This window comes from Phocoena phocoena, chromosome 3 (genome assembly GCF_963924675.1).
Source record: "Phocoena phocoena chromosome 3, mPhoPho1.1, whole genome shotgun sequence".
In the NCBI taxonomy this organism is placed as follows: domain Eukaryota; kingdom Metazoa; phylum Chordata; class Mammalia; order Artiodactyla; family Phocoenidae; genus Phocoena; species Phocoena phocoena.
In genome coordinates this window covers 36,356,477-36,372,017 of record NC_089221.1, presented here as the reverse complement: position 1 = coordinate 36,372,017, position 15,541 = coordinate 36,356,477, and the positions used below count along the sequence as shown (strand labels likewise).

At 39.4% G+C, this 15,541-nt stretch overlaps 1 protein-coding gene across 1 annotated transcript in view; it reads right to left on the bottom strand.

Annotated features, from left to right (window-relative positions):
• NNT (nicotinamide nucleotide transhydrogenase) overlaps positions 1-15,541 on the bottom strand; it is an 86,588-nt gene that overhangs the window by 65,159 nt on the left and 5,888 nt on the right. Inside the window, exons 3-6 of the mRNA XM_065875565.1 lie at positions 13,451-13,668; positions 9,724-9,811; positions 4,247-4,335; positions 319-506 (exon numbers count right to left, since the gene is read on the bottom strand). Of these exons, the coding sequence (XP_065731637.1) occupies positions 319-506; positions 4,247-4,335; positions 9,724-9,811; positions 13,451-13,668 (583 nt within the window). The remainder of the gene's footprint in view (positions 1-318; positions 507-4,246; positions 4,336-9,723; positions 9,812-13,450; positions 13,669-15,541) is intronic.

Here is a 15,541-nt window from a genome sequence, read left to right as displayed (position 1 = left end):
ATAAACGAAAAAACAATTATCAAGGGTGTAAACAAAGCAAACTGCTTACAAATATAATACTGTACACAGAATATGATCTATGAACATAGATAAAAAATACACAGAAGACTGGAAGAAAATATACAAATTATTAATGACCGTGTTTGTCCAGGGGCCACAGTGATTTTGTCTTTTCTGCTTTTCACGTGCTTTCTCATTCTCTAGAAAGTAAATCAATCTTTACTTAAAGAAATGCAAACGTTAAACAATTATTCACCCTCATTTTAAAGTATCATTAGTAAAAGTGCTTTATCGATAACCACTGATGTAATGACACACCTGGAATAAGTGCTGTGCTGATAAGGATATCCACCTCCTTGCACTGCTGAGCAAATAGCTTCATTTCAGCCTCAATGAACTCTTTGGACATCTCCTTTGCATATCCTCCTTGGCCCTCACCAGATTCCTTCAAGTCCACCTCTAAGGGCTCAGCACCCAGAGACTTGAACTGCTCCAAAGCTGCGGCCCTGGTGATTATTGAAGGGAAAGCAGTGGTCATTTCAGGTCCTTAATACAGAAATCAAGATCATCATTTACATACACATTTTAAAGAAAACTCTATGTATTCAAAAGTAGAAACTTTCTTTTGAGGTCTCTGACCAGACCGTTTGAATTTTTTTCTAAAGGCAGGTAACACCCTTATGATAATATTTTTTCTGGAAAAAAAAAAAAACTATAGGAAATTCCAACTCTTACTTAGTTAAGTTACAAAAGGAATTTCACTACTGCCAACTCCAGTCATCAGTTAGTAGAGTTTCTTGACAGTAGTCCCACTGTTGATGATGTGAGATCTGACCTACGTTCAGATTTGACATCATTCAAATCACTCAAGTTGAGGTCTTCACTTATGGGGACTTTTCCCACATAAGCGACTCTTTTATTTAGAAATATTGTTACAAAGTGATTTTTGCCCCTAGTCCTCATTAAATTGTGTTTGAGAAAAGCGATCTATAAATGGCATAAATGGCAAAATGTGAAGAGCCGACACATTTAACTTATGTAAAAATACATTCAGTTTAAAAATAAATAAATAAATGCTAGCCAAGTTCTGTGTACTAGTTGGGAAACCAGAGCCAACAAAGCTCTCAGCTCTGTGGCGGACAGTGTTTAACTCACCAACATCCATCCCACTACAGTGAATCCCAAACCTCCCTAACGACCACAATCGCTCCAGGCACTTGTTAAAAATTCAAATTCCCAGGCCCATTCCGAGACCCACTGAATTACAATCTCCAGCAGAGGGGCCAGGAGCTCTATTTTTAGCAAGAGCTGTAGGTAATTCTTGCCTTAACGGAAGTTTGGGAAACAGTGGACTGAGCCCATCAGTCCCCTGGCAACTGTCATGGTCGGGGAGCAGACACAGAGGTGGGATAATGAAGGCAGGGCAGAAAAGGTAAGGCATGGATGAACAAGAGCTTCTCTCCGTTTCTGCTGACTTGAACAAGGAAGCTTGTATCCCGGATTGCCTGCGGAGGTCAACTTGTGACCACAGGGGGGATCAGCCAGAGCTGAGGACAGCAGAGAGGAGAGACAGAAGGAACCTGGTCCTGGATGGCACCGACCAGCGGCTGCCTCTAGTGTCAAAAGGGAGTCCTTTCCATGGATTTTCACTTCGGAGAGATAACACATTTTCTTATAGTTTAGGCCAATCTGAGTTGGTGTTACTCAAAGGGATACAGGTTTAAAAACTTTTAGAAATGCCTACTATTTTATTTATTTTTGGCTGCATTGGGTCTTCATTGCTGCATGCGGGGTTTCTCTAGTTGTGGAGAGCGGGGGCTACTCTTCATTGCAGTGCGCGGGCTTCTCATTGCAGTGGTTTCTCTTGTCATGGAGCACAGGCTCTAGGCGTGCGGGCTTCAGTAGTTGCAGCACGCAGGCTCACTAGTTGCAGCATGCGGGCCCTAGAGCGTGCTGGCTTCAGTAGTTGTGGCACATGGGCTCAGTAGTTGTGGCTCGCGGGCTCTAGAGCGCAGGCTCAGTAGTTGTGGCTCATGGGCTTAGTTGCTCCGCAGCATGTAGGATCTTCCTGGACACGGATCAAACCCGTGTTCCCTGCACTGGCAGGCGGACTCTTAACCACTGCGCCACCAGGGAAGCCCCAAGTCACTGTATTTCTATACCATGAATCTTGTGCAGCCATTAAATATATTTGCAGATAAGTAAAGAGCTTCATGACCTACTGCTAAGTTAAAAAAAAGTAAAAAAGTAAGTTAAGTAGTACTATTAGTAAAATTACATTTTTAATTAATGTGTAGAAAAGGGAACATATATAGTAAAATGTTAATAGTTATCTCTAGCAGGGTTGTAGGGTATTTTATTTTCACTTTTTGTACTTTTTTATATTTTTCTGAATTGGGAGAATAAGCATTTTTACAATCAGAAAGAAAGTAAACTGGATAAGTTATTAAACTGATTTATATTTCTTTTAACATTATGTAAAATAGGGTTATTTATTCCTATTTCATATACTTACAATAAAGAACAAATAAAATAAAGCATAGAGCACAATGCCTGGAAGAGAGTAAGCATTTAGTACAGGTATCTGAAAACTAAAGCTCTTGACCGGCCAATTGCTTTTGCAAATAAAGCTTTTTGGAATACACACCAAAAAAGGAAAGTAAAGACTTTATAAACTTTGTAATAGAGACAATAGGCAGTGAGTGGAATTTCCTAGTTATTGTCTGAAAGAATTTAGAAAATCACACCCATATAATATCGCTAGGCAATGAGTTGTCCTTAAGTTTTTAGGACGTTTAACTGAAAATAACACCATTCAGTTTTCCAACAAGAATTTATAATCAAGTGTGTTTTCCAATATATTTAGATTTCATATTTATAACATGATACTAACCCCCAGTCTCAAGATAGTGATTAGATTAACTAATGAGCTATAATTATAAGAAAAGCATTACATCCGATCAGCCACATCTTTCTTCACTGTATACTTATCTTAATAAACTGTAAATAAAATTGAAGTTAAGCAACAGCTATATTCTAGCTGTCTACTCTCTACATAATCTAAACCAAAGACATCAACATAACTTTTATAAATTCTCAGTAGTTAACTCAACACTGAGTTTCACATCATCTCCAAGTCAAATATATACACTTCCACTTTAATAGTATTCTCCACTACAATGAAAACTTGAACAGCCTACTTTTGCCAGATTTGGGGGGTCTTCAATAACTTCACATCTGCAAACATTAAAAATTAAAAGCTAGGACTAATGACATGCTTAACTGTGGCTATCCCTGGCTTGTGTCCTGGTTACTTCAGAAATGCCTTTTCTCATTTCAGCAAGACAGCATTTTATCAGCACATCACCCCTCTAAACTCCCGGTAAGCCCTGTAAGCCATATTCTATTGGAACAGTCTTTACTCTGAAATGTCATATTCTTTTTAACTTTGAATGGTTGCATTTCTTTTTCATTATTCTATATTCACGATTAGCAATGGTATTTTTCCTCTGCTGACTTCAACTGATAATAACTAACTACATGTTTCAACCTTAAAAAAGTATTAGAACACATAAATGATAACAATACTCAATAAGCACGTAATAAAAGCTAGTATCTTCTGAAATGAAGAACAATTTTAATTGAACTTCTCTTTAAAGAAATTCCAGGAAAATGATGATATGTCTGCTTTAAAGAAATATGCAATGAACATAATCAAGTACTTTCACCTGGCGGCTCTACTGCTGCCCAAGCAGCTTTATCTGCTTCCGTCTGTTGGATGCCCAGCACATCCCTCACCCCGCCACCCCAGTCTGCTCTCCAAGATGTCTCCCATACTACTCCCCTTCTTCACACTCACAAACATCTTTGTTCATGCCCTACCTAGTGACTAAACACATTCTGAGCAGAAATAAAACACAGCAGAGCAACATGTTAGAAAGTCAGGATGCAGAGAACTCTGGTCCCATTGCTAATCTACATGAAAATACAAGACTGAGTGTGAGCGGTTCATTTGCAACTTTTAAAAATTATTTCTGCTGTACTGGGCCTGAGTCCTTAAATTTTTTTTGCCACTGAGTAATACATTTTCACTTTGAGTTAACTTTGAACAAATGGATACATTTTTAAATGAAAAGAGCTTACAGACCAGTTTCAGCGTGCTACTTCAATTTGCAAAAGGAAAGCATAACATCCACCTAAAACAAAACGTTTTTACCTTCACAGCAATCACTGGTAAAGCCCTCACCTTGTGTCAAATCCCCGAACAATCGCACCCATCGACTTCGCTGCACCTGCAGAGGCCAGCCCTGCCACACCGCCACCGACTATCAGAATCTAGGAAAGAAGGCAGAACCCGTATGTTTTAAATAAAGTTCATGATCAACTGATTATGTAAAATCATCCGCTAGTAACTCTCAGGGCCGGGTACACAGTCAGCACGCAGTAATACAACAGGTGGTGCTGGTGATCAGCCCTGAATAAATGTACTGTGTGGATAGGCTACTCTGTACCTGGACCACCACTGTTTTTCGGGTTTTTTCTTTCTTAGTTGCAGCACACGGGATCTTCCTTGCGGCATGTGGAACCTTTTGTTGCAGCTCACAGGCTCTTTGTTGCAGCGCAGGGGCTTCTCTCTAGTTGTGGCGGGCAGGCTCCGTATTTGCAGCACACGGGTTCTCTAGATGTGGCTCGCCGGCTCAGTAGTTGCCGCGCGGGGTCTTGGCTGCCCCGCGGCATGTGGGATCTTAGTTCCCCAACCAGGGATCGAACCCCCAAGTCCCTTGCGTTGGAAGGTGGATTCTTTTTTTTTTGGAAGGCGGATTCTTAACCACTGGACCACCAGGGAATTCCCCCGGACCACCACTGTTTTAAAAAGTTTTTTAAAGCTGATGGCAAAGGCCAAAAACTTCACTAAAACTAGTGTGACACTCAGCATCTCAGTGTAAAAGCTACATACAGCACCATCAGTGTTACGTATGTTAAAGACTGACAGGTTCTTTCCCACACTATCAAAGTCACTTCTACTAATACTATATATTATAGTATTCTAGCTCCCTCTCCCCTCTCAAATTTTAAGGTTTTCTATGTTCACAAAATATCAAAATAAGTTTCAGGGGCTTCCCTGGTGGCGCAGTGGTTGAGAGTCCGCCTGCCGATGCAGGGGACACGGGTTCGTGCCCCGGTCCGGGAAGATCCCACGTGCTGCGGAGTGGTTGGGCCCACGAGCCATGGCCCGCTGAGCCTGCGTGTCCGGAGCCTGTGCTCCGCAACGGGAGAGGCCACAGCAGTGAGAGGCCCGCGTACCGCAAATAAATAAATAAATAAATAAATAAATAAATAAATAAGATGGCTGAATGAGTGGTGAGGGTTTAAAAAAAAAAAAAATAAGTTTCAAAGACGGGTACAACTTTGGTGAAACACCTACTCCTATTTTGAGCTTCTAAAGGAACAGCAGGTGACCAACCACCTAATTTTGATCCACTTTCAATGAACTGCACCTGAAATCTGAAGCAATGTAACTAATCTCCCTAACCAAGGAAGGATCAGAGCCAAGAAAATCACAGAATTCCTCAGAAACAAGAGTCTCTCCGCCTTCTAAGAAACAAACTAAGAACAATGTCATCTGGAATGGGCCTTCCAGAGAAAAGACCTATTATACTTCATAGTCAAAAAAAAAAAAAGGCCACCCACAGAAACTGAGAAGTTTATAAATTCCCACCCACCCATCACGCCCACTTCTTCTGCCTCTTTAAGAAGACTAGGCTAGTGGAACTGTGCTCTGGTGACCCCTGGGCAGTGTCTCAGAGATTATGTGAATTGATCTTAATGTAAATGCTTTCTCTGGGGGGGTCTACAAGAAAGGGGGACAAAGAGGGACCAGAGGGAACAAGACGCTGCTGGGCTCCAAGGCACCAATCCCCACTCCACACACTGAAGCCCCACCACCACTAAAAAAAAAAAAATGAAATGAAAATAAGTAAAAGTCATAGGACTGGGCCAAGTTATCCTGAATCAAGAAATAACAGCAAAAAAAAAAAAAAAGAAAGAAAGAAAATGGGGCTTCCCTGGTGGCGCAGTGGTTGAGAGTCCGCCTGCTGATGCAGGGGACACGGGTTCGTGCCCCGGTCCGGGAAGATCCCACATGCCGCGGAGCAGCTGGGCCCATGAGCCATGGCCGCTGAGCCTGCGCGTCCAGAGTCTGTGCTCCGCAACGGGAGAAGCCACAACAGGGAGAGGCCCGCGTACCGCAAAAAAAAAAAAAAAAGAAAAGAAATAACAGAAGACCCCATGATTTAAGACACAGAATCCATTCTTCAAAAAGGGAAGAGGGGGGCTTCCCTGGTGGCGCAGTGGTTGAGAGTCCGCCTGCCGATGCAGGGGACACAGGATCGTGCCCCGGTCCGGGAGGATCCCACATGCCGCAGAGCAGCTGGGCCCGTGAGCCATGGCCGCTGAGCCTGCGCGTCCAGAGCCTGTGCTCCGCAACGGGAGAAGCCACAACAGTGAGAGGCCCACGTACCGCAAAAAAAATAAAAATAAATTAAAAAAAAAAAAAAAAAAAAAAAAAGGGAAGAGGGGCTGGAAATGGAGTTAATGATCCATCATGCCTACGTTATGAAGCGCCATAAAAATCACAAAAGTACAGGGTTCCAGGAGGTTCCGGAAGCTTCCAGGAATGGTGTCCAAAGAGGGCACGGAAGCCCCACACCCCATCCCACGTACCTTTCCCTAGTCATCTCTCTCAACAGGATGTTCATCTGCATCCTTTATCATAGTCCTTCATGATAAACTGGTAAATAGGAAATAAATTGTTTTCCTGAGTTCTGGGAGCACCTCTAGCAAATTAACTGAACCCAAGGCGGGTTGTGGGAACTTCTGACTTACGGCCAACCTGTCAGAAGCACAGGTGACAACCTAGACTTGTGACTGGCATCTGAAGGGGGGTGGGGACAGTCCTGTGGGCCTGAGTCCTTAACCTGTGAGATCTGATGCTATCTCCACACAGATAGTTTCAGAATTAAGTGAAATTGTAGGGCACCCAGCTGGTGTCACAGAATTACTTGGTGTGGGGAAGATCCCCACACATTTGGTGACTGGAAGTATCAGAAGTGAAGTGTTCTATATGAAAGTTAAGGAGAGACACAGGAGCAAGAGTGGAGTTTTTCCTAAACAGTCCTAAATCAGACATTCCCGCATCTGCAAGAGGATCTGGGACTTTCCTGGTGGCCCAGTGGTTAAGAATCTGCCTGCCAGTGCAGGGGACACAGGTTCGAGCCCTGGTCTGGGAAGATCCTATGTGCCGCAGGGCAACTAAGCCCGTGTGCCACAACTACTGAGCCTGCGCTTTAGAGCCTGCGAGCCACAACTACGGAGCTCATGTGCCACAACTACTGAAGCCCACGCGCCTAGAGCCAGTGCTCTGCAACAGGAGAAGCCACCACAATGAGAAGCCTGCGCACCGCAATGAAGAGTAGCCCCCGCCTGCCACAACTAGAGAAAAGCCCGTGCACAGCAATGAAGACCCAACACAGCCATAAATAAATAAATAAACAAATAAATAAATAAATAAACAAATAAATAAATAATTTTTTTTAAAAAAGAGGATCTGAACTGTGTAACATGACCTATAAGAAAGGCTCCACATCATCCAGCCCTGGCCTACCTTTCCAACATCATCTCAGATCACTCTCCACCTTGCTCACCACACTCGAAGACCATGGCCTTCTTTACTCTCCTAGAAGCACTGAATTCCTTCCCATCACGGCACCTTTATGTGTGCTATTCCCTTGGCCTAGAATCCTGAACCCCGCTTTCTTTCTTCCCATCCTTTAGGTCCCAATCAAATGTCAGAGGCGCCTTCCCCATCACCCTAACTACAGTAGCTTGCTCCTATGACTCACCACCATATCATGCTGTTCCTTTCTTTTATATCTAAAATGATATCCCATATGTGTTTGATGGTTTATTTATCTCTTCGCTGTGGTCCCTACTATGTGTAAATTTCTGTGGCAGGGATTTTTTTGCCTTGTTCATGCCATATCCCCAGCTACTAGAACAGTGCCTGGCACATCAAAAGCCATCAACCGATTGATTTTAGCTCATTCTAGACATGTAAGAACACTCCATGTTTAAAGGAAACCCAAATAAAATATTATGCAAGCTACTTTTTTTTGGCTGTGTTGCACAGCATGCGGGATCTTAGTTCCCCAACCAGGGATCAAACCCACGCCCCCTGCAGTGGAAGCACGGAGTCTTAACCACTGGACTGCCAGGGAAGTCCCTAAGCAATCTACCTTGATAAGTCCATCTATTGTCCAATTCTTCAATATCAGGAAAGTGTTTCTGACATGTAACTAAAATCCCTTAAACTGCAATTTAAATTTTCAGTAAAGAGAGTCACTTTTCCACCTTTTAAAAGCTGACTGATTCTCCTTCCTTTACACCTCTTGTCTTCTGTTTCACTTTTTAATCCCTTATATTAACAGCTTTCCTCTCACCTTCCAGACAGATTCTAACCAAAACTGAGCAGTGGATTTGTGCATCAAAGCATTCAGCCAGTCTAAGAACAGCAGCCAACTTCTGGCCACCATGAGGGTCAGACCTTTTCTTACGACCCTGAGAAAGAAGTCAGATGTAATCACTTTACGTATCACACCTCTTGCTGTTTGCTCATACTCTCTTGTTAAGTTTTCTGGCCTCCACTTGAACCGCGTGCCACCATCTTCACCTGGTCTGTTTTTAAAGCCATGTATAACTAGATTTCTCAAAGCTGCTATTATCTTTTTTTCATTTTTTCTAGGAGATTTATTTTGTGTGAGAGCTCTGGGTTGATATAACAAAGTAATTAAGAGTAGGAAGCACCAAGTAAACCTGTACCCTACAGAGTATACTCTGCAGATAGATGACAACATTTAAGGTCCTGTTTCCTATACTTTGCTGAAAGGCTTACACTATTATTTAGGGTCCGTGGCCTCGAAGGCTCACAGCATAATCAATTCTTTCACCTAGGCACCACCACCTCTCATCAACTGCTCTTCTCTGCTCTCAATATAGATTAAAGAAACTGCACCCTTTCCCCCTGCCAAACACCCTGATTATACCACCTACTATTTCCTGTCCTCTTGACCCAAAATTTGGCAAAAAGTGAGAAAACCAAGTCTTTCCTGAGCCAATGTGTCACAATCATTGGGAAGCTGAGAATTTGCTGAATGTATCACGAGGCTTTTTAAACAATTACTAATAAACAAGTCATCCAAAATCCCTTTAAGAATTCAAGTTAGAAAGTGAAAAACAGGAAAAAAAAATTGAACTTCCAGAAATGTCAAAATTCGTTGTTTTCAAGTAACCTTAAGTAGCTTTGAGGCTCTGCCATATATTTGTATATGACATGAACATCATAATTTGCAAACAAAAAATTTTTAAATAACTATTTAAAAACTACAATACCGGGCTTCCCTGGTGGTGCAGTGGTTGAGAGTCCGCCTGCCAATGCAGGGGACAAGGGTTCGTGCCCTGGTCCGGGAAGATCCCACATGCCGCGGAGCGGCTGGGCCCGTGAGCCATGGCTGCTGAGCCTGTGTGTCTGGAGCCTGTGCTCCGCAACGGGAGAGGCCACAACAGTGAGAGGCCCGCGTACCGCAAAAAAAAAAAAAAAAAAAAAAAAAAAAACTACAATACCCTTGCCTAATTCATAGTATGAAGAAACATTAAAGTTTTACCTACCTTAGCTGGAGGAACTTTTCCAGCAGCTGTGATCTGACCAGTAAAAAAACGTCCAAAATGATTTGCTGCTAGTACAACAGCCTTGTAGCTTAAGAAAATAGAAAAATAAATGGATAAATAATTCTATAAAATTAAAGAACTTAAGTTTATATAGGAGAAATTATTAAAGAATAATAGTTAACATTTTTATAGTGACTACTATCTGTCAAAAACTGTTCTAAGTGCTGTATATATGCTTACTCCTAATCTTCACAACAATTCTATGGATAAGTATAACTATTATCTTCATTTTATAGGTGAGGAAACAGACACACAGAGGTGAAGAGACTTGACTGAGGTCTCTCAGCTAGTAAATGGCAGAGCCAGACGTCTGACCCTGGCATGTTGCCTACAGAGGCACACTCTTACCCGTGACGCTCTCTGACCTCTTTGTAATGAGCACTACAGAAGCTCAGTTGGGATAAAAAAAAAATGAAGGGAAGACAAGAAAATGCTAACAATGGTTTTCTTTGGCAGCTGGGACTACAGATACTTCAAACTTTCTGTTTTACTTTATCATTCAAATTTTCCTTGTTGACTGTGTAATCTTTATATAATAGAGGAAAAAAATCTTTCAAATTAAAAAAAATGGATTGGCTATATGCTTGTACATAATAAAATTCCAACCTCACAACAAAAAACACTTCCCTTGATCTCTAATGATTGAAACCATGGGATTTTGAGATAGAGTGACCTCAGTTCAAGTCCAAGTTCTATCACTAACTAGCTTTGTGACCTTGGGCAAATTTCTTTAGTTCTCTAATCCTTGGTTTTCTCATCTCTAAAATGGGAACAAAAAGAGTCTCTTAGTGTTGTGAGGACTAAATGAGATAATGCAGGTAAAGCCCTTATCATAAAACCTGTTACAGTAAGTGCTTGGTAAATATGTTTTTAGCTAAAGAAATGCTCTATGTATCAAAAACTAGTAATTTATACCACCTTTTCTTTAATAGGATATTTTTATTACACTAATTTCATTTCCTATTACATTAATTTCATTCTATTATTTTATACTTAAAAGGCACTTTTGCACTCTCAGTAACACACAGTCTACCTTAACATTATGATACAAAGATTAATATCATAATGCAAATATTATAATGATAAGATCCACCTGCTAGTTGACAAAAAAACCCTTTCCCTGGTCATATTTTTGTAAAATAATACTTGATATAATAATTAATGCAAAAGCATGGAACAGTTACCACTATTACTTTAAGTTAAATCATATTAGAGCAGAAAAATATTTTAATGATTACATTATTTGTTAGTTTTGAATCCAAGTGATAGAAATATTCAGAGAGCAAACATGATAAAGATTCAAAGGCCACTATAAGGAATTAATTTTGGAATTAACGTTTTAAAAGATTCAGTTGTTATACTGGAAAAAAACAAAAACGAGACTGATTACACAGGAAATGTATAAGAAAACGTTGATAGTGGGAAAAGGTGATAAAAGTGGGCCTGTTTTTGATGAAGGCAAAAAGGCTCAGAATGAACATCAGGGAACTAGAAGGAGGGTGTCTTCACGGTAATACAGCTGCGTGTGTGAGTTAGATAATGATTTATCACACATTGTATGGGTAAGTATACTAGGTGATTCATCTCAAACTATGCCTTTTGCATATACCAGCTCAGGACGTAAGACAGCGATTCTTTAAACTGTGTCCCTGGATCCCCAAAAGTTCAAATTTCAGCCAACTCTGGGGCCATTGTGGCTGGGATGGAGAACAGAGAGAGAATGTTTCTAGACACCCTTCCATCCCTCAATTCAATGAAGACAACTCTGTTCTTATTGGATTTGTTTATACTGCTTCATACGCTCAAAAGATTCTGCAGCAGAAAACCACTGATCTAGAGCTACTGGTGGGGATAAGCTTTCACACATGTGCATTTCACATGACAAAAATCAACAGCACCCTTAAAACTTTACGTTGTACATTTCCTATATAAAATTTTAAGTCCCATATTGCATAACTCTTCCAGAAACTAAAGAAATATGACAAAAGTTTATTTTGTCCCTTAGTATTAATTCACATCACAAGATATATCTTCAAACCAACCATTTGCCATATTACATAAGGACAACAAAATGTGTTGTTAACTTGTCCTTTTTGTTTACTGCATCTCATTTATATCAAATGTGAACAAGTTGAAACCCAAAGTGGAATCTGTGGCACATTTGATATGCTACATCTAAGATATGAAACCTAAGAAAACTTTCAGTTCATGTGTTAGCTTTAAGAGTCTATTCAGGTTAGTCTTTTTTCATGCGCCGTTTTATTTTTTAAACATTTTCATTTGTCGGTGCCTCATTCGTATTAGCAAGTTGTCACTACTAATAGTTTTCATGGTTAAAATCTAATTCAACAGGCTTCTTAGACGAGCTGATTTCATAAGCATCATCTGACTTCCAGATTTTTCCCACTCTCCAGGCAGAGTCAGCAATACACTGCACTCACATAGCTATTCCTATCCCTGCCCCGTGGCAGGCAGGGTTACTCAGAGCCACATTCCTCTGAGCTGATTGGGCCTTGGAATTCTTTTATACACAGTGGTCCAGGCAATCAATGGGGAATGAATTAGTGCTGGTGGGCGAATGAAGTTTACTGCCATCTTGGCCATAGTTAGCCCTCAGTTACCAATATGGGTTTTGACACCAGATGAAACTGCCTCAAGCGCACGCATTTTCCCTATTCATTAAATATTTTATAAATTTACCTATGTAAAAGCTCATTAAAATGGTAAATCTACCAATATGTATATATTAGATTGAACCATATGAAACTGCTAATATCCAACCATTTCTGACCCTATGACAACAGCGATTTATGTTAACTAAACTTATTGTGGTAATAATTTCACTATATATATATATATATATATATATATATAGCAAATCATTGTTTACACCTTAAACTTATACAATGTTCTATGTCAGTCATACTGTAATAAAACTGAGGAAAAAAACAGTAATTTCAACCTAATACATACAAAAATATACACATATATACACACACACATGAAATACAGTGTATCCCTGTTAAAGTACAGATAAATTCCAAAGAACAAAATTTGGGACATTATGTATTCGGAAGTCAGAAGTACTTTCTTAGCATAGACTCAGAAGCCTTATAATTAGTAAACTAAAAATAAGACTTTCTACATTGCACCCTTTCCCTTTCTCATCCTTTATGACTAACAGTCTAAAAAACAGTACTAGATCTATGTGAATTTTAAATCATTTGTTCTAAATTGTTATCACTAACTACCCTTGCTATCGACTTCAGTAAAATATGAGTTTACTATATTAAGGTTTTTGGATAATTAGAAATTACTAACACTATGGTTTACTTACCATACAGTTTTTCATGAAAACAGATATTAAGATATTGCATTTCATTAAAAACAAAAAGTCATTTCCTTTGGTGGAAGGAAATACCACTTCCCTTCTCCCCATGAAGATTAAAAAGTAGTGTACAATAGCATGCAAAGTGAAGAGCCATTTCCCACTGATGACTGTGAAACAATACAAGTCTTCAAAATAATTTAAGTGCACTCTCAGAAGGCTGCAATCTCCAACAATCATTACAAGTAAAATCATTGTGAGAGAGAAGAGCTACAGTGAGAGTGTTTCTATAGTACCATTGTGCTTTTGTTCAGCTGGAATGGAAAAGAATCAACCTACCCAGCAATGTTGGCCATGGAGCTTAGCGCATCGTATCCCTGAGCAATTGTGACTCTTGGAACCTGGTCCATCGCCAGAACTGTAGTTTTCCTTTTGGAAAGTTTATTTAGCAAGTCTGGATTTTGGGTTGGGTAAATAAAACTAATCAGTGTTCCCGATGTTTTTAAAAGGTCAGCTTCATGAACACCTAACGTTGGGTTAAGCATAGGGGCTCGCACCTAAGAAAAAAAGTCATCACCAATTAAAAATGTAAATGCCTCTATAATATTTTTAAGTAAACAAAACAATTAAAATAATATGCCATGATTGAAATAACACTCCAGAAGTAATCTCTCAGCAATAAATTTCTGACTCAATTCCTAAACAAAATAAAGCACACAACGATCTATGCCACCTATCATCTCACTGAACCTATGACCTGGTCCTGAGTAAGGAGTACACATACCTGGAAATAGTGTTGGGACAGGTTTGATGATGACAGGTAGAGCAGTAAAAAAATATGTAGGTTCTACAACAAACCTGTTCTCCCAAAATCTATTACTCTGGTAAAATTAAGACATATTAGAATAAACAGGCAGGAAGTTTTTGTTGTGTGTTCAAAGATTCAACTCTTGTTAATTTTGGCAAGCACAAACATTTGGAGTGGTGAGAAGTTAAGAACAACATAAACTAAAATATCCATGGTAATATGTATCAATTTATGTCACCTTAAAATTCCAGAAGAATATTTATAGATGAACACAACTCAAACTAGTAGCCTTACTGAATTGGGTTTAAGCAAAAAGCTACAATATATTGTTAAGTATCAGTCAATGAACACACACTGCATATGCTTGGAAGTTTCAACCGTCCACTTTTTCAAGCCAACTTTTTAAAAATTCCATTTAAAAAGGTGTTTTAAAATGTGTTTCACATCCCTGTTTAAAATCAATCTTAAAGTATATGATTTCATTAGCTCCCAATTTGCAGCAATAGTGCTTTTAGGCTAGTAAGCACAGAAAAAGAAAAACAGCTCTGAGACTTATGTTTTAAAAGGAAACACAAACACTGGGTCAATACTGTCATTTCACAGCATTTCATCTCAATTTACCTATGAGACACCTTTATCTGTTATTCCCATTTCAGTTGTTGATCTGGTGATGCATGTGATTTTAGGTTCTGGACTTTAATTAAGACTCTCTGACAAGGTCTATTTTTCCTCAGTGAGAATCTATAATATAGATTTAATAAAAATTAGAGGACAACTTTGAATTAATTCTCCTGGCCCCTATCAAATGCTCAGCTGAGACTGTTGACATCTTGAGCGAGTTAAGCCACTAGAACGTTTCCCTGAAGGTGCTTTTTGGGTCTCTAGTTCCTCAGGATATTAATAGACTTGACTCAAAAAAGAGACCCTAAGATCAAGTAGTTTATCAGTACAAGTATAAGGTTACTTAACTTTTTCTATTATAGGATTTCTCAGTGCATTTAACATGCTCATACACATTGTGAATCCCTAAAAGGAACACCACAGAGCATTTCTAAAACTTATGTGCACCCTACTAATCCTTTTTTGTGTGACATCTCAAAAGGTTTTGGTCCCTATAACATACATTACAATGGATTATACTCATTTTTCTATTTTCTCTAAGCTCTTTTATTATACCAAGTTACATTACCAAGTATCAGTATACCTAAACACTTAAAAACTTAAACTGAATTACTATTTATCTCCATATCATATTGTTATTAATTTTCTATAGAAGAAAAGTTTTGTGTCTCTGCAAAAAACATGATTTAAGACCCTATCAAGTTATTCAGTGGACTGTATGTAAAAAAACCGACGCAACTGAGTTCCCCTTAGAAATTAATGTAGGAAAAAAGCGGGTCTATCCTGAAAAAGTAAGCAGTTTGTTTTAACCAGATAATCATGCTTATTTAATCCATACTTCCTTACTTGCCTTGGTTACAGAAGGCTTAGGATTTCAGTTAACGTTCAGATACAGTCTCTCTTTTCTCTACATGATTTTTTACTTAAGATTTTATTTGTAAAATTGCTTTTTTATTTGTAACATTGCTTTTTCCAGAATAGTCCTCCCTCTCTAGAAATAG